Consider the following 26,524-nt stretch of genomic DNA (forward strand, 5'->3'; position numbering starts at 1 on the left):
GACGGGCGCAGACGGGCTTGCCTTAGGCGCGCCCGCTGCGCGCGTCCGCTGCGCGTCGTGAAGTTCATGTGCTTAAATGCACTAGCCCGCTAACCCAGACTCCACCCTCAAACCCGGAAGTGGGGAAAAACTGCTAGAGCGCCCACACTACCCTCCACGACAATCAGGCGAAGCCTGCGGTGGACCGGGGTAGGGGGAAACAAGAGGGAGCAACAGGTAAGGCAAAGAAAATTATAAGTATGTGAGTGCTCGATTACATTACTGTGCAAACCTAAAATCGTTCACATTTAAAAACAGAGCACAAAATGAAGCAGCTAACGCGACCAACCTCAGGGTAGCGCGCGTCCACCATGTGTGAGGTGTAGACCATGTTGCTGCTTTGCATATGTCATCTATGGGTAAATTTCCTAAGAATGCCATAGAAGCCCTCAGTTTGTGTGTAGAGTGTGCTCTTGGGGGAACTGTTAACGTACGTTTCGCTTTTGCATAGTATATTTGAATGCACTTGACTATCCACCTTGCAATTCCTGATTTTGATATGGGATTGCCTTTGTGTGATGGAGCAAAAGCGACAAAAAGTTGACATGTTTTAAGGAAAGGTTTTGTCCTTTCTATGTAATGCAGCAGTGCTCTCTGTACATCTAATGTTGGTAGGGCACCTTCTGCCACTGAATCTGGTTGAGGGAAGAACACTGGTAACTCAACAGATTGATTGATACGAAAAGCAGAAATGACTTTAGGAAGTAATTTAGGATTAGTCCAAAGAAACACTTTATTTTTAGTGCATTTGTAAAAAAGGGTTCTTCTATAGTTAATGCCTGAAGCTCACCTACTCCTCTGAGTGATGTGATAGCCACGGCGAAAGTAGTTTTCCATGTGAGAAATTGCAGTTCACATTTGTGCAATGGCTCAAAGGGTGGACCCATTAGTGTGGTGAGAACAATATTGAGATTCCATACTGGAACAGGTGGACGTCTCGGAGGGGAATGACTCTTTTGAGTCCCTTCATGTAGGCTTTGATAACAGGCACTCTAAAAAGAGATAGATGTTGTATATTCTGGAGGTATGCAGCTATTGCAGCCAGGTGTATGGAAGTGTACACTAAATTATACAGTTGTAGATGTAACAAATAACATATAATGTTTTGTACAGAAGCATCAAGCGGGTTGATGTGGTTGTCGTTTCAGTATATTACAAACCGCTTCCACTTTGCTGCATAGCGGCCCTTGTAGTTGGACGTCTAGCTCTTTGATAATATTCATGCAGTCTGGTGGTAGATTAAGATAGCCAAACTCTAAGACTACAGGAGCCAGATCACCAGATTGAGTTGACTGGGGTCCAAATGTCTTATGTCTCCATGACTCTGTGTGAGAAGATTGGGTGTAAGACTTCATTTTTGGTGAGGAAATACTGAGAGTTCCAATAGGGTTGTGAACCAAGGTTGCCTTTCCCATGTGGGAGCAACTAGGATTAGTGTCCGGGACGCTTGTTTGAGTTTCTGAACCACTAATGGAATGAGTAGGAGAGGCGGAAAAGCGTAAGCAAATATCCCTTACCAATTCATCCGTAGTGCTTTGCCTTTGGACAATGGGTGTGGATACCTGGACGCGAAGTTTGGGCATTTTGCGTTTTGGTATGTGGCGAGCAGGTCTATGTGAGGGACTCCCCATCGTTGAATGTATGGAAGGAGGACTTGAGGGTGGAGTTCCCAATTGTGTATTTGCTGTCTCTTTCTGCTGAGGAGATCTGCAATCGGTTTGTTGACTCCTGGGAGATGTTCCTCTAAGAGATAAAGTTTGTGCTGAATGGCCCACCTCCATATGCCTTGGGCTAAGCGGGACAGTTGGAAAGAGTGTGTACCCCCCCTGTTTTTGTATGTAATACGTGTCTGTCATGTTGTCTGTACGAATTAGGACAACTTTGCCCTCTAGGTGAGTTTGAAACGCATTGAGTGCTAGGAATATTGCAAGCAGCCTTAGGTGATTGATGTGGAGCAACTTCAGTTGTTGGCTCCACACGCCTTGTACTGTGTGCTATTGTAAATAGCTCCCCAGCCAGTGAGGGACGCGTCCGCTGTCAGTACTATCTTTGGAACCGGGTCTATGAACAGTCGTCCTTTTGATACATTTTATGTGTTCCACCGCTGCAGAGAGTGATGAGTACGGCCGTTTACCAACACTTGATCGGTTATTAGACCTTGAGACTGGTTCCACTGACTGGCTAAGAAAATTATAAGTATGTGAGTGCTCGATTACATTACTGTGCAAACCTAAAATCGTTCACATTTAAAAACAGAGCACAAAATGAAGCAGCTAACGCGACCAACCTCAGGGTAGCGCGCGTCCACCATGTGTGAGGTGTAGACCATGTTGCTGCTTTGCATATGTCATCTATGGGTAGATTTCCTAAGAATGCCATAGAAGCCCTCAGTTTGCGTGTAGAGTGTGCTCTTGGGGGAACTGTTAACGTACGTTTCGCTTTTGCATAGTATATTTGAATGCACTTGACTATCCACCTTGCAATTCCTGATTTTGATATGGGATTGCCTTTGTGTGATGGAGCAAAAGCGACAAAAAGTTAACATGTTTTAAGGAAAGGTTTTGTCCTTTCTATGTAATGCAGCAGTGCTCTCTGTACATCTAATGTTGGTAGGGCACCTTCTGCCACTGAATCTGGTTGAGGGAAGAACACTGGTAACTCAACAGATTGATTGATACGAAAAGCAGAAATGACTTTAGGAAGTAATTTAGGATTAGTCCAAAGAAACACTTTATTTTTAGTGCATTTGTAAAAAAGGGTTCTTCTATAGTTAATGCCTGAAGCTCACCTACTCCTCTGAGTGATGTGATAGCCACGGCGAAAGTAGTTTTCCATGTGAGAAATTGCAGTTCACATTTGTGCAATGGCTCAAAGGGTGGACCCATTAGTGTGGTGAGAACAATATTGAGATTCCATACTGGAACAGGTGGACGTCTCGGAGGGGAATGACTCTTTTGAGTCCCTTCATGTAGGCTTTGATAACAGGCACTCTAAAAAGAGATAGATGTTGTATATTCTGGAGGTATGCAGCTATTGCAGCCAGGTGTATGGAAGTGTACACTAAATTATACAGTTGTAGATGTAACAAATAACATATAATGTTTTGTACAGAAGCATCAAGCGGGTTGATGTGGTTGTCGTTTCAGTATATTACAAACCGCTTCCACTTTGCTGTATAGCGGCCCTTGTAGTTGGACGTCTAGCTCTTTGATAATATTCATGCAGTCTGGTGGTAGATTAAGATAGCCAAACTCTAAGACTACAGGAGCCAGATCACCAGATTGAGTTGACTGGGGTCCAAATGTCTTATGTCTCCATGACTCTGTGTGAGAAGATTGGGTGTAAGACTTAATTTTTGGTGAGGAAATACTGAGAGTTCCAATAGGGTTGTGAACCAAGGTTGCCTTTCCCATGTGTGAGCAACTAGGATTAGTGTCCGGGACGCTTGTTTGAGTTTCTGAACCACTAATGGAATGAGTAGGAGAGGCGGAAAAGCGTAAGCAAATATCCCTTACCAATTCATCCGTAGTGCTTTGCCTTTGGACAATGGGTGTGGATACCTGGACACGAAGTTTGGGCATTTTGCGTTTTGGTATGTGGCGAGCAGGTCTATGTGAGGGACTCCCCAACGTGTAATGTATGGAAGGAGGACTTGAGGGTGGAGTTCCCAATTGTGTATTTGCTGTCTCTTTCTGCTGAGGAGATCTGCAATCGGTTTGTTGACTCCTGGGAGATGTTCCTCTAAGAGATAAAGTTTGTGCTGAATGGCCCACCTCCATATGCCTTGGGCTAAGCGGGACAGTTGGAAAGAGTGTGTACCCCCCCCCCCCCCCCCCTGTTTTTGTATGTAATACGTGTCTGTCATGTTGTCTGTACGAATTAGGACAACTTTGCCCTCTAGGTGAGTTTGAAACGCATTGAGTGCTAGGAATATTGCAAGCAGCCTTAGGTGATTGATGTGGAGCAACTTCAGTTGTTGGCTCCACAAGCCTTGTACTGTGTGCTATTGTAAATAGCTCCCCAGCCAGTGAGGGACGTGTCCGCTGTCAGTACTATCTTTGGAACCGGGTCTATGAACAGTCGTCCTTTTGATACATTTTATGTGTTCCACCGCTGCAGAGAGTGATGAGTACGGCTGTTTACCAACACTTGATCGGTTATTAGACCTTGAGACTGGTTCCACTGACTGGCTAACTTGACGCATGTGCAGTCTGGCATGGGGTATGATCATGATGCAGTATGACTTCATACCCAGTACCTGCATGTAAGTTCGGTCTGGAATCCAATGGTTGGGCTGAAAATGGAGAAATAAAGCCTGAATATTTTGAATTCTGGCTGAGCTGGGAAAAGGGAGAGTTTTTTGAGTATCTATTGTGGCTCCTAGGTAGTCCTTTGTATTGGTTGGTTGGAGATGTGACTTTGGCACATTGATTGTGAACCCTAGTTGATGCAGTAGCCAAATTGTCTTGAAAGTGTGCTGCAGACATTGTTGGTACGTTTTGGCTTTGATGATCCAATCGCTTAAGTATGGGAAGACATGGATGCTTTGTCTCCTTAGGTGAGCAGCTACTACCGGCAGACACTTTGTGACTCTGGGGGCGGTGGTGACACTGAATGGGAGTACCCTGAACCGATAGGGTTGACCCGCTACCACAAAGGAATTTGCGATGCGCATGGTGAACTAGTATATGAAAGTAGGTGTCTTTTAGATCTAGCATAGATAGAAACTCGCCCTTCTGTAGTAGAGTAGGTACCTGTTGAAGTGTCATCTTGTGGAAATGGTCTGACTGAATGTGCCGGTTGAGTTCTCTGAGATCTAAAATTGGTTTGAGAGAACCGTCTTTTTCGGGAATCGGGAAATAAAAGGAGAATATGCCCGACCCATGATGTTGTGGCGGCACAAGCTCTCTTTTAGAAGTAGAGACTGAACCTCCTGTTCGAGCAGGTATAGATGGTCTGGTGATAGTTTGTGGGACTTTGGTGGAATATTTGGAGGCTTGTTGATAAATTCCAGGCAGTAACCAGAACGGATAATTTAGAGTACCAAATTGTCTGTTATTGATTGCCAGATTGGTAGAAAATCTGACAGTCTTTCCCCAACCGGTATTTTCGGAGCCTCCTCAGTAAAAAGAGCGCCGAAAGGAAGCCCAACCCTGTGTGGACTGAAGGGTTCTATATACATTTGGCTACCTCAGTATCTTTCTTCATTTTCTCAAGTGAAGAATCTACCGCTGGCCAAAATGGATGTTCCTTATCGAATGGGGTATTTAAAATGGAGGTTTAAACCTCAGGTTTAAAACCAGATACACGAAGCCAGTCGTGCCTCCTTAAGAGGACACTAGAGTTTATAGCTCTAGCAGCAGTGTCTGCAGCATCTAGAGAGCACCTTATTTGATTATTAGCTATAAGTTGCCAATCATGAACCAGATCTTGTGCTTTAGATTTGTGTTCTGGGGTAAACATTGGATCAGTTGTTCCATTTCATCCCAGTGCGCACGGTCGTATCGCGCTAACACTGCCTGAGTGTTAGAGACGCGCTAGAAATTGGCTGCTTGAGAAGCTACCCTTTTCCCCGAAGCGTCAATAAGTTTGGATTCCTTATCAGGAGGTGGAGCCTCTCCTGTTGTCTGTGAGTTGGCTCTTTTTCCAGCATTGGACACAAACATGGAGTCTAGCAGCAATTGTCCCCTTATATATACTGGGTCTGATGGTGCTGGCTCGTACTTCTTGTCCACTCTAGGGGTAACAATACGCGCCCTGACTAGGTCATTCAAAATGTCATCTACGTGCCTGACCATCCCTTTAAGCATGGATAGTGTATGTGATGACTTCTGTGTGGTACGGAGGGTTTCAAAGAGGAAATTACCATGACAGTTGACAGCTCTACCCTGTAACTCAATGTAGCCTATACTATCATCTGGTGGAGAGGGTTTGGTAGGGTACAGGTCTGGATCATTGTCTGTGGGCGAATTGGTGTTATAATCGTCCCAAGGATCTTGTAATGGCTGATCATCATCCCTATGCTGATCATCATCCCCATCTACCTGTTTGTCAGTGTACGTGGTGGTGAATGTTCAGGTGAATTTGGTTGAAGCTGAGGGGAAGGCAGTGATTAAGGAAGAATAGGTGGAGGAAGAGGAGATGGGGAAGGTTTAGTTCCAACAGATCTCTTCTTTAAAGGGATGTGTTATGGATGTGTTATTCTTTTTCTACATCAGCCCTTCTGTTCAGAGTCACTTTAGTGGAGATATGGCCAGTTTGTGGATAGATATACAAAAGCTTTGTCTGTTTAGGTGCCGGAATTTTCGGTGCCGGAGTCAAAACCATTGATGTCTTCTGATCTGCCAATTTTGTTGGGACCGAATGGTGGGGGTCGGTCCCAGACTTGTGTTTCGACCCAAAAGGTTTAGGCTCCGAACTTGGTTTGGAGGGAGTCTTTTCGGTGCCGGAAGGCTTTTTGGAATGCTCCGGTGCTGGACCTGAGGGCGGGGCATCAGAAGCGTGATCTCGGTGCTGACCTGGGCCCGAGGGCACAGGTTGGACCGGAGCCGCTTTTTTAATTGAAATTGTCTCTTGAGATGAGGGGGGAGCTTTACTCACGGTACGTTGACCATGTGGGATTTCCTCCTCTTGGTCCCATGGCCTCGCCGGCTTCTTCGTCCGACTGTTGACCAAAGATGTCCGGAATTTAGCTTGTGTGCTGGCTCTGCAAGTCGCGACATCGAGCCCGACGGTCGCAAAGTGTTTTCTTGGAGCAGAAAGCCTGGCACGTGTCGCAGTTTTGTTCTTTGTGTTCGAGGGACAAACACAGGTTACACACTTCATGTGAGTTGGTGCGCTTGTATTTCACGTGACACAGAGGGCAGACTTTAAAGGGAGTTTGTTTCATCAAGTGCAGGTCGACCCAATGGGGGTTGGCCCGAAGGCCTTCCACGAACTTTCCGTTCAAAAGATTACTTTAAGTAATTCCGATACGCGATAGAAAGGGAGAAGCGATAGAAAACAATACCGTCGAGGGTGAGTATCTTGTGCGCCAAGGGAAACCCGTAGGTACGGTGTCAAACCGTAGCGGATCAATATACATCCGAACCCGATGGTGGAAAAATACAATCTAACAATGAAGTCGACGCCCATGCGCACTATCACCGAAAGGAGGAGTCACTTACCTTGTGACTGGAAAGACTTCTTAGAAGAAAAACAAAGTGCTAATATCCGGACCCAACACTAGATGGCGATCTATGCACAGCATATGCCTCAAACCAAATGTTTTCGGACAAATTATATTTTGTCTGTTGATATACCACTCTACTGCTTCTAAGGCTTTATCCTGAGATATAATGCTATAGAGTGCTTCTATATCCAAGGTCATCAAAATCTCAGTATTCAGATTAAACGGGAGTCCTTCTACCACATTGATGATGTCTGTCGTATCTTTAATGATTGATTTAATCTTTGGGACATGTGGTTGTAAAATGCGATCCATGTATTTCGATAGGGGTTCCGTAGCCGAAACAATGGTGGTTACAATTAGACGAAATGGGGGATCCTCCACATCTTTGTGAGTTTTCGGAATTGCGTAAATACTGGCCAGATGGGGGTTGGTGACATTCAAATAATTATGCTCTTTTTCACATATGTCCCCATTTAACAGTGGGATCGCATCTGATCTTGGTATCCAAACTGGCAGCATCAAGAAGGGTGCTCATTTTATATTTATAATTTTCAATATCCACAAATACGATTCCTCCCCCTTTATCACAATTTTGATCGTAAGGGTCTTGTCCATCTTGAGTTTTTGTAATGTCGAATATTCCTCAAGATTGTGATTGTATGTGGGACTGGGGATGAAGTCTGTGGTTTTATCGAGGTGTTTTAAGACAGAGTGTTCGGAAACAGCTACTTCAGGACCTATCTGATCCAGTGTAGGTGTTAAGGTAGAAGGAAGAGCTGGACCCGTAAGATTAGCTGGACTGGTTTGAACCAAATCAGTGTTTTGAAAAAACAATTTTGGACATATTTTACGAAACAATTAAATGATATCTTGATAGAGTTCAAAGATATTGGTCTTGATATGAGGGACATAGGATAAACCCTTAGCCAGGAGCGAATAGGTAGAATCATTGAGATTTTTCTTGGTTCAATTAAACATTGGTATTAATTGTCCTGTCTCGAATATTGTCTGTTCCTTGTCTCTAGGACATGGTAATTGTGAGGTTAATTGTGGTTGGATTGATAGTTGTCTCTTATAGTTTGTTTGATATCAGGGTTTCTGTCTGCCTCTCCAACTTTCTGTGCCAGGCTTAAAAAGGTTGCATTCTGCCTTGATTAGTATCGTATGGAAATCAGTCTACCAGTTTGATCAAACTGATGTGCAGCACCTTGTTTCGCTGAGTCCGAAGAGTCAGAGAAGGTTAGCACCTTACGTTTCACTGGATGATCATCTGCCTGATACTGTCCCTGGTTGTAGTATTGTTCAGATAGATATGAATGTTATTTTGTGTGTGTAGAAACTGATATCTTTCTTGAGCTTATCCGATTTTCTCTTTGTGAGATATTCTGAAAAAGAAAAGTGTTCCCTGTCGGCCTCTTCAAGTTTCTTCTTCGCTTCTTCTAAAGCATTAACTTTTCTAATCTGTTCTTCACGTTCGAGAAATTCATTTTTCAGTGTCTGAACCAATTCTTTCGCCGTCTTTACAAAGATCATCATTAAGTCGCGTGAGCAACAATTAGCTATTTGTGTCCATTTTTCTAAAAATTCTTATAGGTATGAACAATCCTAGGATATTACGTACCCTTAGACCCTGTGGGATCGCCCCTGCACGTATATATTCAAGCATAAATTTGCCATGGGCATCTATGTATTTGATTTTCTTTTTAAGGTAATTAGTTGGATAACGTTGTCAATGCTTTTTTGTCTAGTCTCAGATATATTGTCAAAATGAGTATGTGTCCGAACCAAAGTTGAAAACTCCTCACCCGAAAAACCAAAAGTTTTTAATCTATTGATGGTGGTTAGGTAGAAGAAAGCTCCTAAGTAGGAAAGGGGATAACAATAAAATGTAATTTGCCAGTACCACTACTTCCTATCTATGATACTCCAGTAGGCTAAAAAAGGAAGATTCTAACTGGACTCGCACCTAGCTCCAGTTATTGAGGGGGGGCTGACAAATACTTCTGTGGTGGAAGTGTAGGGTGGGGGGTGTTGTGGGTACGAGTTCTGTATGGTTTGTTGTTTGCTTGTTTCACAAGGTTGCACACACCTCTTATTTTTTAGACGAACCTTTTTCACAAGACAACACTTTCAGTCCATACGTATGCCACAACCATGTCTCAGATGCACTCTGGAGATACCTGGCTATTGAAAGGTCAGCCACAGTATAATCACTGACTCAAACTCTCCACCGTCATGTATGCTTAAACATTGGTGACATGGAATATCAATGGTCGAAATAACCATATGCAACAAGTCCTGGAATTTGCAAAACGTCATGCTCTGGCTGTCTTGCTGTTGCAATATACCCCCCTTCATGGTACCAGGTGCCCATTTCTTGTTCAATATGGCAATGATAAAATATATAATGCAGGACATGTTGGGGGCATATCATCTTACACAAAGGATTCCCATCTGGCTGTTTGCCGCGTGAACTTCGATCCACTAGGAAGGTATGTTATGAGTGAAGAATCCCATGAGGGCAGCCCTTATAACCTGCTAAGTGTCTACATTCAACCTCTACTTGCTAAGTCTTCTCTTGAAGTACTTAGTGACAAGGTGATGCGGTTGCCCCAGGGAATCACCAATATAGGAAAGGAGTCTAATGACATGGCACTTGAGGTGGGCTCCACTGGGCCTAGGAAGATGGTAGGGCCCGAGGCGAGTAGGGCTGAAGGACTTGGCTGATGGTCAAGGGCTCTACGACATTTGGCAGGCATGGAACTCGCATACTCTAGCTTACACTCACACCTCTGCAGTATACAAGACAATTTCTTGCATTGATGTATTGCTGCCCCCTGCCACTGATCTTATCCACACAGCTGGCTCACACATCCTTCTCTGGGGTGTATCATACCTCATCCTCTGAGGGGCAGGTGGGGGAGCTCCATCCCCTCAAGATTTCCTGGTACTTAATATTTATTTATTTTTTACTTTTATATAGCATTAGCTAGACCCCAAGGTGTCCGAGTGCTTTACAGGTTATGTGGATAAGTTAATTCAAGATACATTCGAGGATTTGTGTGGGTGAATAAAGTTTAGAATAATGCAGCATTAACTAGTGGCATTAGCGACAGTTTAAACACTGAACGAATCAGGCGACTACATTGAAGAATCCTGTTGATGGTGTTAAATCTTTGGGAAGCGTGGATCAGCTTATGAGAGTGTTGAAGTAGTAATAAAAGAAGGGGTTGCCTTAGGGAGTGATTTCCACATCCTAGAAGCTTTTACTGAGAAACAACACAACTAGAATGTTTTCTTCTTAAGATTTGGAGGTATGACAAGAAGTTAGTTGGAGTTTCTCAGGTCCCGACCTCTTCCTGCTGTGGATAGTTTAGTTTCTAAGTATTTGGGTTATTTTGTATGAAGGGCGTTGTGTGTGATACAAGCGGTTTTTAAGATGCATCTTCTTTCTATGGGAAGCCAATTGAGGGCAGGTGAGATGTGATCAAACTGTTTAATTCCGTAAAGAGTCTGGAAGCCGCATTGGGGTGCAAAGTGACTTTTCTTACTTCCATTGATGATGGCATTGCTGTAGTCCAGTTTCGCGAGGACTACTGATTGCACTACCATCTTAAGATCGTCAGGGGGAATAAATGGTTTGATTTTTTGGGGATGTATTAGTGTGTACAGCACTCCTTTGACTGAACTGTTGATGTTCTCCTTCATTCACATGTTTTTGTCCAGAGTGATTCCCCGGGACTTTACGGAGTTAGAAAGTGAAAGAGAACAGTTTAGTGCACCCAAATTCTGGGGCCATTCTTGAACTGGTAAAGGTTTATGTTTTGGGGAAAAGAGTAGTAGTTCAGTCTTGTTGAGGTTTAGCTTTAGGTGATCGGTGTTTAACCAGGTTTGTGTCTTGTTTAGTGTGGCATTCAGATGCCAAGTGTCACTGAGTAATGTTATTTTGTAGTAGATTTATGTGTCGTCAGCATATAGGTGATATTTAACCCCTTCTTGGTTCACAATAACTGTAAATAGGGTTAATATTTTTTTAATTAAATTAATTGAGATTAGATAGTTATTGCCTAAATGACAAGAAACGTAACATAATTCTTAGTTCTGGAACTGAAGGCCTGTCTGGATCTGAATAATGGAACAGGGAGAAGTACTGTCAGATAACTGAATCGGAGACTAATATTATGACCCTAGAATGGATAATCGGGGGAAAAAAGCCATACAGTTGTGAGGTCACCTGGATTTAAAAAGGGCCTCCTTTAGACAGCTCTCTCAAGAGTATATGAATGGGGGGACAGGTCAGGTAAATTATTATATTGGCTAACGACACAAGATTTCACCTTCCATCTTGTCTCTCACTGTACGTGCAGCTTTTGAAGATATTTATTCAAGGCTCATTTGAGAGGCCACAACCCCACTCATTGCAGATTTTCCTCTGCGGAAACTGCACCCCAGTGAGTGGTATGAACTTGACCAACCCCTCTCATAATAAGAGTTCACACTGGCCCTGAAAGGTATGAAGCCTGGTAAAACCCCAGGTCCAGATGGTTATTCCATCAAGTAGCACCGTAAAATTCAATCACTATTGCTCCCGCCTCTCTTGCACATGTACCATAAAGCATTCGAGAAGCGCAGCTTCCCGTCTGAGCTTAACTTGGTGCCCATAGTGGTACTGCATATACGAGGTTGACCACCAGACCAATATACTTCTTATTAGCCAGTCTCCCTTATTAATGCTGAGGTTAAACTCTATGCCTAAGCTCTGGCAAAAAGACTACTTTGTGTACTGACACACCTGGTCCACCCGCACCAGTATGGTTTTATCCCACACCGTAGCACACAATCCTTGAGTTATTGACAAACACTGAAACTCGGTGGGCTTCCCGCTCCTGGCCAAATGGCAGGCAGGAATGGATTGGTGCACAAAACAAGAACCACCAATATATGTATCCAGTGGTTACCCTCGTAATCATAAGAAAGTTTGGAGGAAGTGGTGGGCATATTATGATTTGGAGAAATGCATATTTCTACTTTCACTTTTTATTGCTGATGTGGAAGTGTTCCTACTGCAATGGCAGTGTGTGTACTGTTTTGTTTAACTTGAAAACAATAAAATGTGTCTATAGAAAAAATCCAAGAGCTGTGATATAGATTGTCCTTCAATTGTGATGTATATGTATTTGATGTTTTTGTGCTGTGTGTGTATTATATCCTTGTGCAGGACTGGTCTTACCTTGGATGAGGTGTCTGTGCGCAGTTTCCTGCTTCAATGTGACCTTCTGGACCTGGTCTGCAGGACAGCTGTCCTGCATTGTAAGGATGCCTTGGAAAGTCACCTCCATGTTATAGTAGGCACACTAACCCCCCTGGCTTGTGAAAAAGCAGATATTCAGCAGCCGGTAGGTTTAAGAAATTAAGATTTGTCTTAACAAAAACTGCTTACCATTCTTGAATTTCCTCAACTTTTCAACGTGACATATCGTTTTTGCATGTATCTTTTTCTATGATTTTTGAATAAATTAAATGATAAAATAAACAATGGCGAAGGGAAAATAACAAGTTTGATGGGAAATTGGTGATCATGTTGATATAAAGTCTTGCTTCTGATAAGTAGCGCTTTCAATGGGAATCTCAAATTTGTTCTGTATATTTGGTAGGGTTACATATAATCTCTTAGAAAAACGAACTAATCCATTTTAACCAGCATGTTTCCTCAAAATGTTCATGGTATTCACCAAATGTTACAGTCCAATTTAGTGAATGCTGTTGCCCCCTTTTCTTTTGTTCTCTTGCACTAGGATGGTATGGGGAGCAAAGGGCCCCTTCACCGAACCTTCCTGTCTCTCTCCTACATCCTTTCGGAAACGTTTAGATTTTCGTGGTTAAAATCTTTATTCATTGACAAGAGTGACCCCCGAATGCTTGCTTGACCTCTCAAACATGTTTCAAAGGACCAGCAGTAAATTGAAACATGCAGATATCCTTTTTAGGTCTCGCCCACCAGCGCGCATGCGCTGCATAGGAGGACCTGTAGCCGTCTCTCTGGTCATTTTCGAGCACACACTTGTGCTTTTGGCGGCATCCACCTTGCGGGAGCGAACAGGGGCGTGCCACAAGCACGAGTGCAGTGCTTAAAAATAAGCAGACTGCTCTCTTCGCATGCAGAGGCGGGCACAAGCACGCGCGCGCACCACTCCAGGGCTTCTCTATTTCTTGTGTGAATACGAGCACAAACAGTCCCCCCGAAACTCACTCGCAGCCTTTCCCTTCTTCTCTGTCACATACACATCGTCGTCTTTTTTTATTTTGGTATCTCCCGCTCTTCCGGGTTCTCACAACCTCGCTCACCTCTCTCGTACCCTTTTATGTCCCCTCAACTCCCCTTTTATCACCCCTCGCTGTCTCTATTTGTTTCTTGTAATTTTTTTATTCTCACTTTTTCCCCTCTTTCTTTTTCTCTCGCCCTCCCAACGTTACTTTCTCTCGCACTTTTTTCGTCTAGTTCACGGAGAATGAAGTCTAAACATATGTTTGAATACATAATCTAAAGCTGCCGCAGAGATAACCAAATGTTCTTTTTAGAATGAATTGCAGAGTTCATGTACAGAAGCTCTCTGGATGCAGCTCTTAATAAATGGAAGCCTTGTGTGGCGCTATTTCTGGGAAGACACGGGATGCTGTTGAGATCGGAAAGGCGCATGCCTTGAATTCAATGATTACTAATGGAGGGTTTGGCGAAGACAGAGTGATCGTACCACTGAGTGATTCATGCAGAGTACCCCCGAAAAATTTGAGGGAATCTGGTCCAATTCAAACAGAAAAAGCTGCTCCCGAGGACTACAAACTAAGATCAGAACATCATTAAATACTGGCAAGTCTACATAGAACTGGGAAGGTGGCCCCTAATCAGGCGCGTGGCGCCTTGATTTTCAAATATGATACCAGAGAGGTATGAATGAATGAATGAAAAGGATCTTATCTTGCGCAGACTTAGCCCCAAGGGCGTCAATCAAGGTACTGATGATTCTGTCTGATTGTTTGAGAAGAGATTCTTGGTCCTGGCGAGAATCCCTCACAGGAAGGGATTCGAAACGCGTAGACCACAACACTTTAGGCCAATCAAGCTAATTTATCTTTTCAAGATTTGTATTGTTTTGCGAATCATGGATGGCCTACTTTGGAATTAATTATTCTGTGTTTCATGAACTTGAAAAATGTTATATCGTTATATGAAAGGTTTTCGTTTAGGCACCCCAGGGTGGGTTTTGTGTGAATGAAGAAAGGATGTCTGTATGGATGTGGGAATGAGTTTAACACAAGTACAAATGCGGCATTATATGTGAGACTGGCAGGGAGACTGTAGATGAGAGTTTGTGGGGAAAAAGGAAACACTAATTAGGTTCCAAAAAGGGTTAGCTTTCTTAGCGGAGGAGAAGTGTTTTTTTCTGTTGATTATTGAGATTTTGTAAAGTGTTTCATTTGAAAAAATAAGAGTGGTTAAGAGGAACTTGTTTGATTCTTTTTCCCATCTGTAAATATCAAAGAAAGTGGCAGCATTGGCGTTTCTATATGTTAATTGAATTCAATGATTGGCATCATGTAGGAAAGCAGATATCGGCATCCCGGAAGGACCACAGGCACCACTGTGTCACCTAGACTCTCTGAAACTCTCACATCTTTTACTGCCCTTCTTTAGCACAGTTGTCCTTGAGAAACTGCTGTCACCTGCCCATGGATCTTACGTGTAGTGCATACATCCCCCTCAGTACCTGAGGATTCCACCTTCTGCTCTGCATCACAGCAGAGGGCAAAAGAGAGCGAGGCCTTTCCCCCTTACTGGCCCCGACCTCGCCCAAGTGCCTCTCTTTTGAAGCTTACCTATGACCATGCCCCAAGTGAGTGCCAGCCTCCTGCTGACAGTGAGGTTTAAGGGAATTCATATGCCCCCTTTGCTTTAGGAAGAGACTGGCGAGGTAAGTTGCTGCCCAGCACAGAGTCCCTCCAACCTCCTTACTCACCTTGCAGTGGAGGAGACTAGGAATTGAACCCCCCCGTCCCCGATCTTCCTTCCACGCTGCCCTGCCAGTGTCGCTTCTGGACATAGGGTGATATTCATTGAAGGTTAGCTTTGATCAGAGTCCGGGGGTGGGGGCTCTTTAGCGCCTGCTGCTCCTGGCTGGATACCTACGCAGCATGACTTAAAAGGCATGGGGGAACTTTATACTTTTTCTCTTTCAACATAAGCCCTTGTGCTGCATAATTAAATACTTATAAGATCCCATTGGCGAGACCTATTGGCTATGCCAATGCTTGTTAGGATTGCTGCCATGAACTATGTCAAGCACAGTGCTCTACTGTAGCCATGGTGACCTGAAATGATTGCATACTAACATTAAATACTTAATTATAAGATGATGACGTACCGTGATATATAACATTTATATTATTTGAAAGTACTTGAAATGGGCACACTTTGCGGATTGTTTTCTACTTGAGTTCAATTTAGAAATATTTCAGTGAGACATTAAATTGGTTTTAAAATGAAATCAGTAAGTGAAAGTAAAATTTGCAGCAGGAGATCAATACTGTTGTCTAATGCTGTTCTTCATCCACAATGAAATTAACAGTCGACTTCCCCAGATTTTTCAAAGTGCAATGTTTTTTTAAAGTTAATGATTAGCTGTGCTGTTAAATATTTTTCAATTTTTTTTTTTTTTTTAAATCAACCTTGCTGGGAATCGGATTGCATCACAATCTAAATCACAGTAAAAAGCAGTGATACAGCACCTACAGCTCTTCTCATTACTGACCCAAATTCAAGTTTTAAACCCTGAACATCTCCTTTCGTGCCCTTAGCCCAACTCGATCTGTAGACGGTCAGCTGCTACATCTACTGGATTGTCTCACTCAATATTTCCTGAGTACCTGCTCAATTCACCAACTTAAAGCCATAATCCAGGACTGATCCCATCTTGTTTATTCTACGATTCCTTTCCCAATATTAACTGTACATTACAGAATGCTCATCCTCTACTGGTCCCTAATGAGGTCTGCACACATTGATTTCCAACCTCACACTAATGGTACCTTAGTGAGCAGCTTGACCGTTTTTAGCCTCTGAGGGCATGTAATTTCTCTTTAAACTTTAGCTATGTAGTACAGCGTTGGAAGCTAAACTATGAGCAATGTTTCCCCACTACCTCATAGACTAGCCCCTAATTGTGCCGTCACTATGACTTCCCAAATTTAAGTCAAGTACCCAAAGTTGGTGTTTAATTTTCTTTTCCAATTCTCCCGCTAGTCTTCTCCCTTTAGAGGTCACATCTTATGGTGTGAAGGCAGAAAAAGTGTTAAAGAGTTGCCATCACCATCTGTGGAGATCATCTTGACTGAGGTCCTACTCTCCTGTTGCAAGCATCAGAACCCTTGCTTCCCTTTAACAATGCCATCACAGAGGCAGTTATGGCGGTTTGGGAAAACCAAAATTTGCCCCTGTTGTTAGCCGTATAGAAGCAAGAAAATACAGACTGGCCCCAGACAATCCTGCTTTTCTATCAAACCATCAATCACTGGAGAGCCTGATAGTGCAGGCATCTTGCTCTTTAAAACTATCACCTTGTGCATTCCCAACCACTCCATTGGATGGAGAATTCAGAGCAATTTACCTAAAAGTATTGTTCGAGGCATGTGGGCTGCTGAATTCATATCTATAGCATAGATCGCCGCCTAGTGTTGGGTCCGGATGATTGCACATTGTTGTCCTGGAAGAGTCTTCGAAGTATCACGAGATAGGTGGCTCCTCCCCTGGACTACAGTGCGCATGGGCATCAACTCCATCCTTAGATTGTTTTTTTCCGCCATTGGGTTCGGATGTGATTTCGTTAACTCCTGTTCGGAATCGATATAAAACTTTCTCGAGGCCAAAAGGCCTTCTAACCATCGGTATTGTTTGCGTTCGGTGCCCGACGTCTTCCAACTCATCGAGTCGGATATCCAGGGGGTCGTGTGACTCTTCGGGGATCGAGGCCCAGTCGACGCAGCAAGACTTTCGACGGTATGGAACGGAGTCCGTTCAAGAAGTGTTCCGTTTGTGGATCCAAGTACCCACACATCGATGTCCACCCAGTCTGCAACAAATGCCTGTCGCCGGACCACGACGAGGCCCATTGTATGGCCTGTTCCAGGTTTCGTTCAAAGAAGACGATCAAGCTTCGGCGCCTAGCGCGACTTGAGGCCCGGCGATCGGCTCCGGCACCGGTGGACATCTTCGTCGACGCAGAAGCGGACGAGCAACAGGTTCAACTGCAGATTTCACCCCCATCGGTGGTCGTCGAGTCCGACTATGAAGCGGACGCCGAAGGCCAAGACATGGAGGAAGTCGTCGACGAGGTAGGGGACGACGACGAGGCCTATGGGGCCATGGAAGATAGCTCGGAGGAAGAGCTATACCCCGTTCGTACTCTTACAAAGGCTCAGGTCAAGGGACATGGCCTTACCCAAGACCTTACACCAAGATCCACGGCCCGCCTTCCGGCCCGGCTACAGACACTTCAGCGGAGCCGCCATTGTCGAAATCGAAACAGAAACTGAAACCAACGGTGTCGACAAAGACAAAGATGGCCGAGGCGCCATCGAAACCGAAGACGTCTGCTACCCCATCGACGCCATCGTCTTCGGAGTCCTCGAAGCCGAAGAAAGCTATCGACCCAGCCAAGGTGCCAAAAGTGGTCAAGGAGCCAAGCTCAGGGAAGGCCGTCGAATCGGCGTCGAGCAAGGCAGTCGAGCCGAAATCTAAGAAGGCTGTCATGACTGCATCGGACAAGGCCGTCAAGGGCGCAGAGCCGAAGTCTGGGATCCCGAAGCCGAAGGTCAAGGCTGCCGATCCGAAGCCGTCGACGTCTACGGCCGTGGACAAAGATCGTAGCGCACCGGTGAAAGATGCTCCTGCGCCTCGATCGGAGAAATAGAAGGCATCGACGCTCGGGTCTTCCCCTGGGGGCGGACCCAGGTTATCGGTCGGGTCGACGAAACCTTCCGCTTCCTTTACGAAGCAGGTCTCGGACTCCCTCCAGCGACTCAAGGACAAGGCTTCTGCGTCGGAACCGAAGACACCTTCCGCCCCGAAGCTAGCTGTCCCGGCGCAAAAAACTTCGACGCCGATCCTCTTCACGTTACCGCCCAAGGTGGCGCCGAAGGCCTTTGCACCACGGTCGTGCCCAAAGACTCGGTATTGTCGACGCCAATTCACCCGGCTGGGAGTTTGGAGCATCGACAACACTCTTTAGAGGAACAGTCGGAGCGTTTCATCGATGCCGACACCGGAAAGCTTACGCTTTACAAGAGGAAGATTACAGCATCGAAGCCCTTGGAGTCATTCACAATTCCCCTGAAGCGCAAAAAGCCTGCACCGGACACACCAGTTTTGGTTGAGCCAATGGTTCCACAGACTCTAAGAGGCACAACACCCTCACCCACTTATTCTGATGGAGAGGATGGAGGGGAGCAGTATGAGGAGTACAATTTTCCTACCAACCCAGAGCCTGATGAGCAACAGGACTCGTGGGTGGAGGCAGGTGATCAAGGGGATCAGCATGCAGTCCATGACCCTCAGGTGTACAACGTCAAGACTTCTCCCACTGAGGATTCTACGGCATTTCATGCTTTGATTGAGAGGGCAGCTAAAAACCATGATGTTGACATGCATGCTGACCCTGTGGAGGCTGACTTCCTTTTTGACACTTTCTCCACTGCAGAAAAAACTGTCAAGACTCTTCCAATGCTAAAAGGGGTCCTTAGGCATGCTGCGGACATTTTCAAAGAGCCTACAAGGTCAAGGGTTGTTAACCCTAGAATTGAGAAGAAATACAGACCGGCGCCTGGCGATCCAACATACATAAAGGGCCAGTTGCCATTGGACTCTTTGGTGGTCTCTAATGCCCGCAAACGGGCGAACTCGCAAACCACAGGTGAAGCTCCTCCCCCAGACAAGGAGTCAAAAGTGCTGGAGGCATCAGGGAAGAGAGTAGCAGCTCAGGCGGCCAACATCTGGCGTATCTCAAACACACAGGCACTATTGGCCAGATACGACAGGGCACACTATGACACCCTAGGGACCCTGTTGCAACAACTACCAGATCAGTTTAAGGAGGGAGCTGAGATGCTTGTCCAAAAAGGCAAGCTCATTTCCAACGCTGCTATAAAGTGTGCACTAGACGTTGCGGACACAGCGGCAAAGGCAATCAACACTAGCGTGATGTTGAGGCGTCAAGCATGGCTCCGTATCTCAGGGTTCAAGCCAGAGATACAGACTACCATCCTCAACCAGCCGGTGAACCCAGACAGGTTATTTGGTCCAGAGGTGGATACCACCCTTGAAAAAATTAAGAAAGATACTGAGACTGCCAAGTCCATGGGGGCTCTCCAGTACCAACAGTTTCGAGGGAACACTTTTCATCGCTCAGGCAATCGAGGTGTTAACAGAGGACAGATGTCACAGCAGACGCAGTTCAATAAAGGTGGGGCGCAATCCTCGTACACCAAGCAGAGTAGAGGAGGATACCGGGGAAACAGCTCCAAGGGCAGAGGCAGAGGCAACAACAGTTCCCGCTCCTCTGCCACCAACAAACAGTGACTCCCTGTCACTGCCCCCCGACCATCCAACACCTGTCGGGGGGAGACTCCAGCAGTTCCTGCCGGTCTGGAAGTCCATCACCACAGACAGGTGGGTCAGGAAACTTATCCAGTTCGGCTATTGTTTGGAGCTAACATCCACTCCACCCAACATACCCCCAAAACACCGTCCTATGTCAGCAGAGCATTTGCACTTATTGCAGCAGGAGGTTCTTGCAATGCTTTAAAAAGGCGCACTAGAGCTTGTGCCGGTGGAGGAGGAAGGCACAGGGGTGTATTCCCTGTACTTCTTAATCCCAAAGAAGGACGGGTCACTCAGACCTATTCTAGACCTACGGCCCCTGAACCAGTACATTCTCTCAGAACACTTCCATATGCTAACACTGCAGCAGGTTCTTCCATTGCTAAACCAGGGAGACTTCCTCGCAACCTTAGACCTCAAGGATGCTTACTTTCACATCCCGCTCCATCCTTCCCACAGGAAATACCTCAGGTTCACCATACAGAACAGGCATTACCAATTCAAGGTCCTTCCTTTCGGAGTGACCACAGCCCCCAGAGTGTTCACGAAATGTCTGGCGACAGTGGCGGCGCACCTCAGGAGACAGAACGTCCATGTCTACCCCTATCTGGACGACTGGCTGGTTCAGGCAAAGTCCGCCCAGCAGTGCGCAGCCGACATGTCCCACACCATTCACCTTCTTCACAGTCTGGGGTTTTCACTAAACTATCCGAAGTCGCACCTTCAGCCAGCTCATGTGCGGCAGTATTTGAGCGCGACAATAGACACTCTGGCGGCCACAGCTCAGCCAAACGCAGTGAGGATAGGCAACATCCAGTCGCTCATCCAAAAATTCAGACCACAACACTCACTTCCTGCGAGAGTGTTCATGCAGTTGATAGGCATGATGGCCTCCTGCATCTTCATAGTCCCGCACGCACGGTTGCATATGCGTCCGCTCCAGGAATGCTTGGCACATCAGTGGACTCAGGCTCAAGGACAGTTGAAAGACCTAGTGTTGGTGACCGGTCGGGCATACAACTCTCTGCATTGGTGGAATCCACACAACCTTTGCAAGGGCCGACCGTTCCAAGAGCCTGTGCCACAGATTGTCCTGACGACGGACGCATCTCTCCAGGGATGGGGAGCTCATGTGCTCCACTACACGGTGCAGGGACTATGGACAACGCAGCAAAGGAAGATGCACATCAACTACCTAGAACTGATGGCAATCTTCATGGCACTCAAGTCCTTCAAAGTACATCTGTGCAACAAAGTTGTGTTGATCCGGACGGACAACATGACAGCCATGTACTACATCCAAAAGCAGGGAGGTACACACTCTCCACAGTTGTCTCATCTGGCTCAGAGCATGTGGAAGTGGGCCATTCAGAGGAACATCTTCCTCATGGCGGAACACCTCCCGGGCAAGGACAATCAGATGGCGGATCTGCTCAGCAGGTACAGCCACCAGATGCACGAGTGGGAGATACACCCATCAGTACTCCACCCGTACTTCCAGCAGTGGGGTCATCCAGAGATCGACCTGTTTGCCGCAAGGGAAAACGCAAAATGCCAAAGCTTTGCCGCCAGGTTCCCTCACCCACAGTCGCAGGGCAATGCGATATGGATGAACTGGTCAGGCAGATTTGCGTACGCTTTTCCCCCAGCACCTCTCATACCGCTGGTGGCAAGAAAGCTAAAGCAGCACTCGGTGACACTCATCCTGGTTGCTCCAACGTGGGCACGCCAACCATGGTACACCACGTTTCTAGAACTCTCCGTGGTACCGCATCAAAGGCTGCACCTCACACCCAGGCTCTTGACGCAGAACCATGGCGACATTCAGCATCCAGATCCGCAACAGCTCAATCTGGCGATCTGGCTCCTGAGGTCTTAGAGTTTGACTACCTCAATCTACCTCCTGAATGCATGGACATCATCCGGGAGGCCAGAAAGCCCACTACCCGAGGTTGCTATGCAGCGAAATGGAAGCGGTTTGTCATTTACTGTACAGAACACAATATCAACCCGCTAGATGCATTCATTCCTAATATCATCTGCTATTTGTTACATCTTTACAAATGCAATCTGGCATATGCTTCCATTCGGATACACTTATCCGCCATAGCGGCTTATCTTCAGAACAGGCAGCATCTCTCTGTCTTCAGGGTGCCTGCCATTAAAGCATTCCTGGAAGGGCTGAAGCGGGTCATCCCCCCTAGGACCCCGCCAGCTCCTACGTAGAACCTCAATGTGGTCCTCACCAGGTTGATGGGTCCCCCGTTTGAGCCTCTACATTCATGTGAGATTCAGTTCTTGACATGGAAAGTGGCTTTTCTCATTGCCATCACGTCTCTACGACGCGTTAGTGAGCTACAGGCGCTCACAGTACAAGAGCCATTTATACAAATTCATTCTAACAGGGTGGTGCTGCGCACTAACCCTAAGTTTCTTCCTAAGGTGGTGTCGCAGTTTCATGTCAATCAAACCATCGAACTGCCCGCATTCTTTCCAAACCCTGAAACAGTAGCAGAAAGAATGCTCCACACGCTTGATGTCAAAAGAGCGTTAATGTACTACATTGACAGAACGAAAGATTTTAGAAAGACACAACAGCTCTTTGTTGCCTTTTCAGCCCAGCACAAAGGCAACCCCATTTCCAAGGCAGGAATAGCCAGGTGGATCGTTAAGTGTATTCAGATTTGCTATCACAAAGCTAAGCGCACTTTAACGGTCCCCCCTAGGGCCCACTCCACACGTAAGTTGGGGGGCTCCATGGCGTTCCTAGGTAATATTCCTTTGGAAGACATTTGTAGAGCAGCCACATGGTCTACACCACATACGTTTACTAAACACTACTGTGTAGATGTGCACTCCAAGCAGCAGGCAGCTGTAGGACAGGCTGTTCTTAAAACACTTTTTCAGACTTCTGCAACTGGCACGGGCGGCCGCTGTTAATGGAGGAACTGCTATGTATTCTATGCTATAGATATGAATTCAGCAGCCCACATGCCTCGAACTGAATATGCTACTTACCAGTATGGATCTGTTCTTGGCATGTAGGGCTGCTGACATTCATATCGCCCGCCCTCCTCCCCGGCGCCCGTAGCGGTTGCAGACTTTTTTCTTACGTTTACTCTTAGGCATGGCCATCGCTTACACTATTACACTCCATCTTTGCCACAATGGCTAAAAACAATCTAAGGATGGAGTCGATGCCCATGCGCACTGTAGTCCAGGCAGGAGGAGCCACCTATCTCGTGATACTTCGAAGACTCTTCCAGGACAACAATGTGCAATCATCCGGACCCAACACTAGGCGGCGATCTATGCTATAGAAATGAATGTCAGCAGCCCTACATGCCAAGAACAGATGCATACTGGTAAGTAGCATATTCATTTCAGCTGGTACTTGCCTAATTTGCTGCTACTCCCATGCCCTTTGGGACATGGCACAAATGGTGATCCTGAACCTTCCAGGATCACCAGTCCCTGGAACTCTTCCTTTTGGCCCCTCACTCTTGGTACCCCTCCCCTTCCTTCTTCTACGGTAAAAACATTGGGTATAAAAATTAATCACCAGCTCACCCTTCACTCACAGGTTGCTGCCGTTGTCTCTTCTTGTTTTCTTATGCTCCGAACTATCCGTATTGTTTCCCGTTTCTTTTCCCCGTTGGCACTTAAACTCATTATGTCTGCCCTGGTCATCTCCCGGCTAGACTATGCCAATGCCCTTTACAACGGCATTCCGGCATACAGCCTCCGCAAACTCCAGCTGGTGCAGAACCAAGCAGCCCGGCTGGTGTATGGCCTTCCCCGGTTTCATCATTCTACACCTCTTTTGAAGGAACTACACTGGCTGCCTGTACGGCAACGCTCACTTTTTAAGATGGGGTGCATGGTCTTTCAGGCAAGACAGGGAACGGCTCCGGCCTTCATTTCATCACTTCTAACCAACTACGTTCCCGTCAGACAACTTCGTTCGTCGGATCGGTCCCTACTTCAAGTCCCTCGTTTCACCAGGAAAAAATGGGGAGGCTCTAATTTCTCCTTCCTAGCTCCGGTATTCTGGAACTCCCTGCCGGACCACCTCCGAAGTGCTAAACAATATTCTGCCTTTCGCAAGGGCCTGAAAACCTTTTTGTTTGCTCAGGCCTTCCCACTCTAAATGGTCCATTACTAGGTTATTGCAAGCCGTTAAAGCGCCAAGAAACCGCAATCGTGTACGATGCGCTATATAAGCTTTTTAAATTCAAATTCAAATCTACTGAGCCTATTTATGGAGATTGTGTAGGATGGACAAGCTGCTGCCAGACAAGTTATCCAGCTTGCTCTGGGCTCTTTTGTTGCACTGGGGCATCACAGCTGGCTGAGAAATTCAGTGGTACCCACTGAAGTCCAGGCAACCCCAATGGACCTCTCAACTATTTGTGTCAAAGCAAACTCGGCCCTTGAGAGGTTTGAACATAGTAAGGCCTCTACTTGGTCCCTAGGTCTCCAGTCCAAGCAGTAAGACTGCCTGCATTTCCTCAACTTGTAAGGGGTTCACCAGAGGCTTTTTTGGGCAGACAACAAGGCCAGCATCATCAGCGACACAACCCGTAGTTGAAACAATACCAATGCTAAGAAAGAGTGGAGGCTGAGCCTCACCTCTCCTTCCCTCCTCCGCCTCCTCTTACCCAGGAAAGATGGGAAAGCAGTCCTAGCTCCCTCTATTAAGAGCACATAGTGTCTGTTAGGGGCTTGCCTCCTTCCCACAAGCCTGGAAGACCATAATGTCAAATCAATGGGTCTTGTAGGTCATAGAAAATGGTATGCTCAGCCTTCAAACAGACCCATCGCCTATCTTCTTCCCTCCCTTCAGCAGACTTCCTTCTTATCATTCATCAGGAGGTGGAGATCTTACTCCTGAAAAGGGCGATGGAATTGATGCCAGAGCAGAATTTGGGCCTGGGGTGCTGTTCCCATTACTTCCAAAGGCCGAAAAAAAAGTCAACCGTCTTCGTCCGACCTTAGGCTTCCGGGTTTTGAACTGGTTTCTTCATACAGAAACGTTCAAGATGCTGCCCCTGGCTCAAGTGTTGATAGCCCATCAAGTGACAGCATCTTTGCTGTTTGAACTCTGCTTTTACATCAACAGGCCGAAATCCCACCTGTAGCCCTCGGTGCCGCCTTTTCATAGAGACAGCACTGGACTCTGCATCGAGTTGAGCCTTTCCCCATCCTCATAGGATAAGGGATATTCAGGCTATGATTCTGATGTTTAAGAATGGAGCACACATACCAGTCAGGACGGTCTTAGGGCAGTTAGCTTTCTGCATCCTTCTGGTCACTCACACACTGTGGGGTACGTGAGGGTCTACCAGTAGTGCATTTGAATGCAGTAGTTCCAACACAGCCGAGCTCGTTCACATTTTATAATAATCTTGGAGGATGCAGCACTACATTTGACGTGTAGGAGAACCTAATTCAAAGGATGTCCTTCCATCCTGAACCAGCAAAGGACATGATGGTAACAAATGGTTCTGCTGCTGGTTGGGGAGTGCATCTAGAGGAACCTGAGATCGGATGCCTTTGGTCATATTAGTCTGTGATAGCGGCTGGCGCTTAGGGTCTTCTCGCCATCTTAATAGCCCCAGACTGGATTACTGACTTGACAGTCAATTTATCATCTGTTGCACAGGCAAGATGAAGGGAAAAGCCGCCCAGAAGTGGACCTTGTCAAGGTGAATAATCTTAAGAATCAAGATGTGTTGTGCCTTAACACAGAAAGAAGATCCAGAGGGCATCTGACCTAATTCCACCAGGGTGAAGACTTCTTCCTCGGCTCTGGCAAAGGGATCCTTGTGGCAGAAATCTGCAAAGCAACAACTTGTGCTTCTCTTCATTCCTTTTCACGCATTCTTAATGGCAGTCTGGATGCTGCAGCCCTTAGGTACCCTCTTTAGTATCCATGCCCTGGGCACCAGGGATACCAATTACCAGGTACTCACAAGGTGGCTAAAGTCCTTGCCAATTGGGTTACAATAAACATGGTATTGTTTTAGGGAAAGAATACTGGTACTGGAGCCTGGTTAGCAGGCTTCAGTGCACTGTCAGAGTAAAAAAACTGCATCTAGTAGGTCAAATGGGGGCAAAAAGTAGGGGAAATCTGTGAAGAGTCCAGCTTTACATCACCTACACGAGGCAATTAGCAAGCTCTTTTGACAGGATTTTGGATTCTGTATTGATCAGTGGGTTTGTCGTATAGGAGAGAGAATTACTCTGTTTATGTATTACCACCACATGGGTCTCTGAGATCGTATGGCAAGGTTCCCGTTTGCAGAGATTGTTCTTATAGACAGTGCAATCGCCGGACCAGATTATCTTTTTAAAAAATGAACTCCACGTGGAATCTGTTAGGACCTAGAGTTTTGCCTCTCAGAATTTCTGTCCCCGAGACTGGCAGATCCAGCACCTCTTTATTCTCCGGTAGGAGCCTGGGAAGGGTTATCTCCTTGGTGATAGGTTTATGCTGCACTTGGGGCGCTGGCTTTAGCTTTGCATAATATTCCTTCTAATAGTTGGCAAAGTTATTTGTCACTCCCTGAAGGTCAGTGACCATCTCTCGCTCTCGGTCATGTGTGCTTGAGATAAGTATTGTTTCAGGCTCCCTATCAGTTACCCAATATATCAGTTTACAG

General features: G+C 46.0%; 1 protein-coding gene across 1 annotated transcript in view; it reads left to right on the forward strand.

Moving 5' to 3' along the window:
• ATM (ATM serine/threonine kinase) overlaps positions 1–26,524 on the forward strand; it is a 1,424,234-nt gene that overhangs the window by 620,430 nt on the left and 777,280 nt on the right. Inside the window, exon 30 of the mRNA XM_078657051.1 lies at positions 12,429–12,606. Within this exon, the coding sequence (XP_078513177.1) occupies positions 12,429–12,606 (178 nt within the window). The remainder of the gene's footprint in view (positions 1–12,428; positions 12,607–26,524) is intronic.

Source organism: Lissotriton helveticus, chromosome 8 (genome assembly GCF_964261635.1).
Source record: "Lissotriton helveticus chromosome 8, aLisHel1.1, whole genome shotgun sequence".
In the NCBI taxonomy this organism is placed as follows: Eukaryota; Metazoa; Chordata; class Amphibia; order Caudata; family Salamandridae; genus Lissotriton; species Lissotriton helveticus.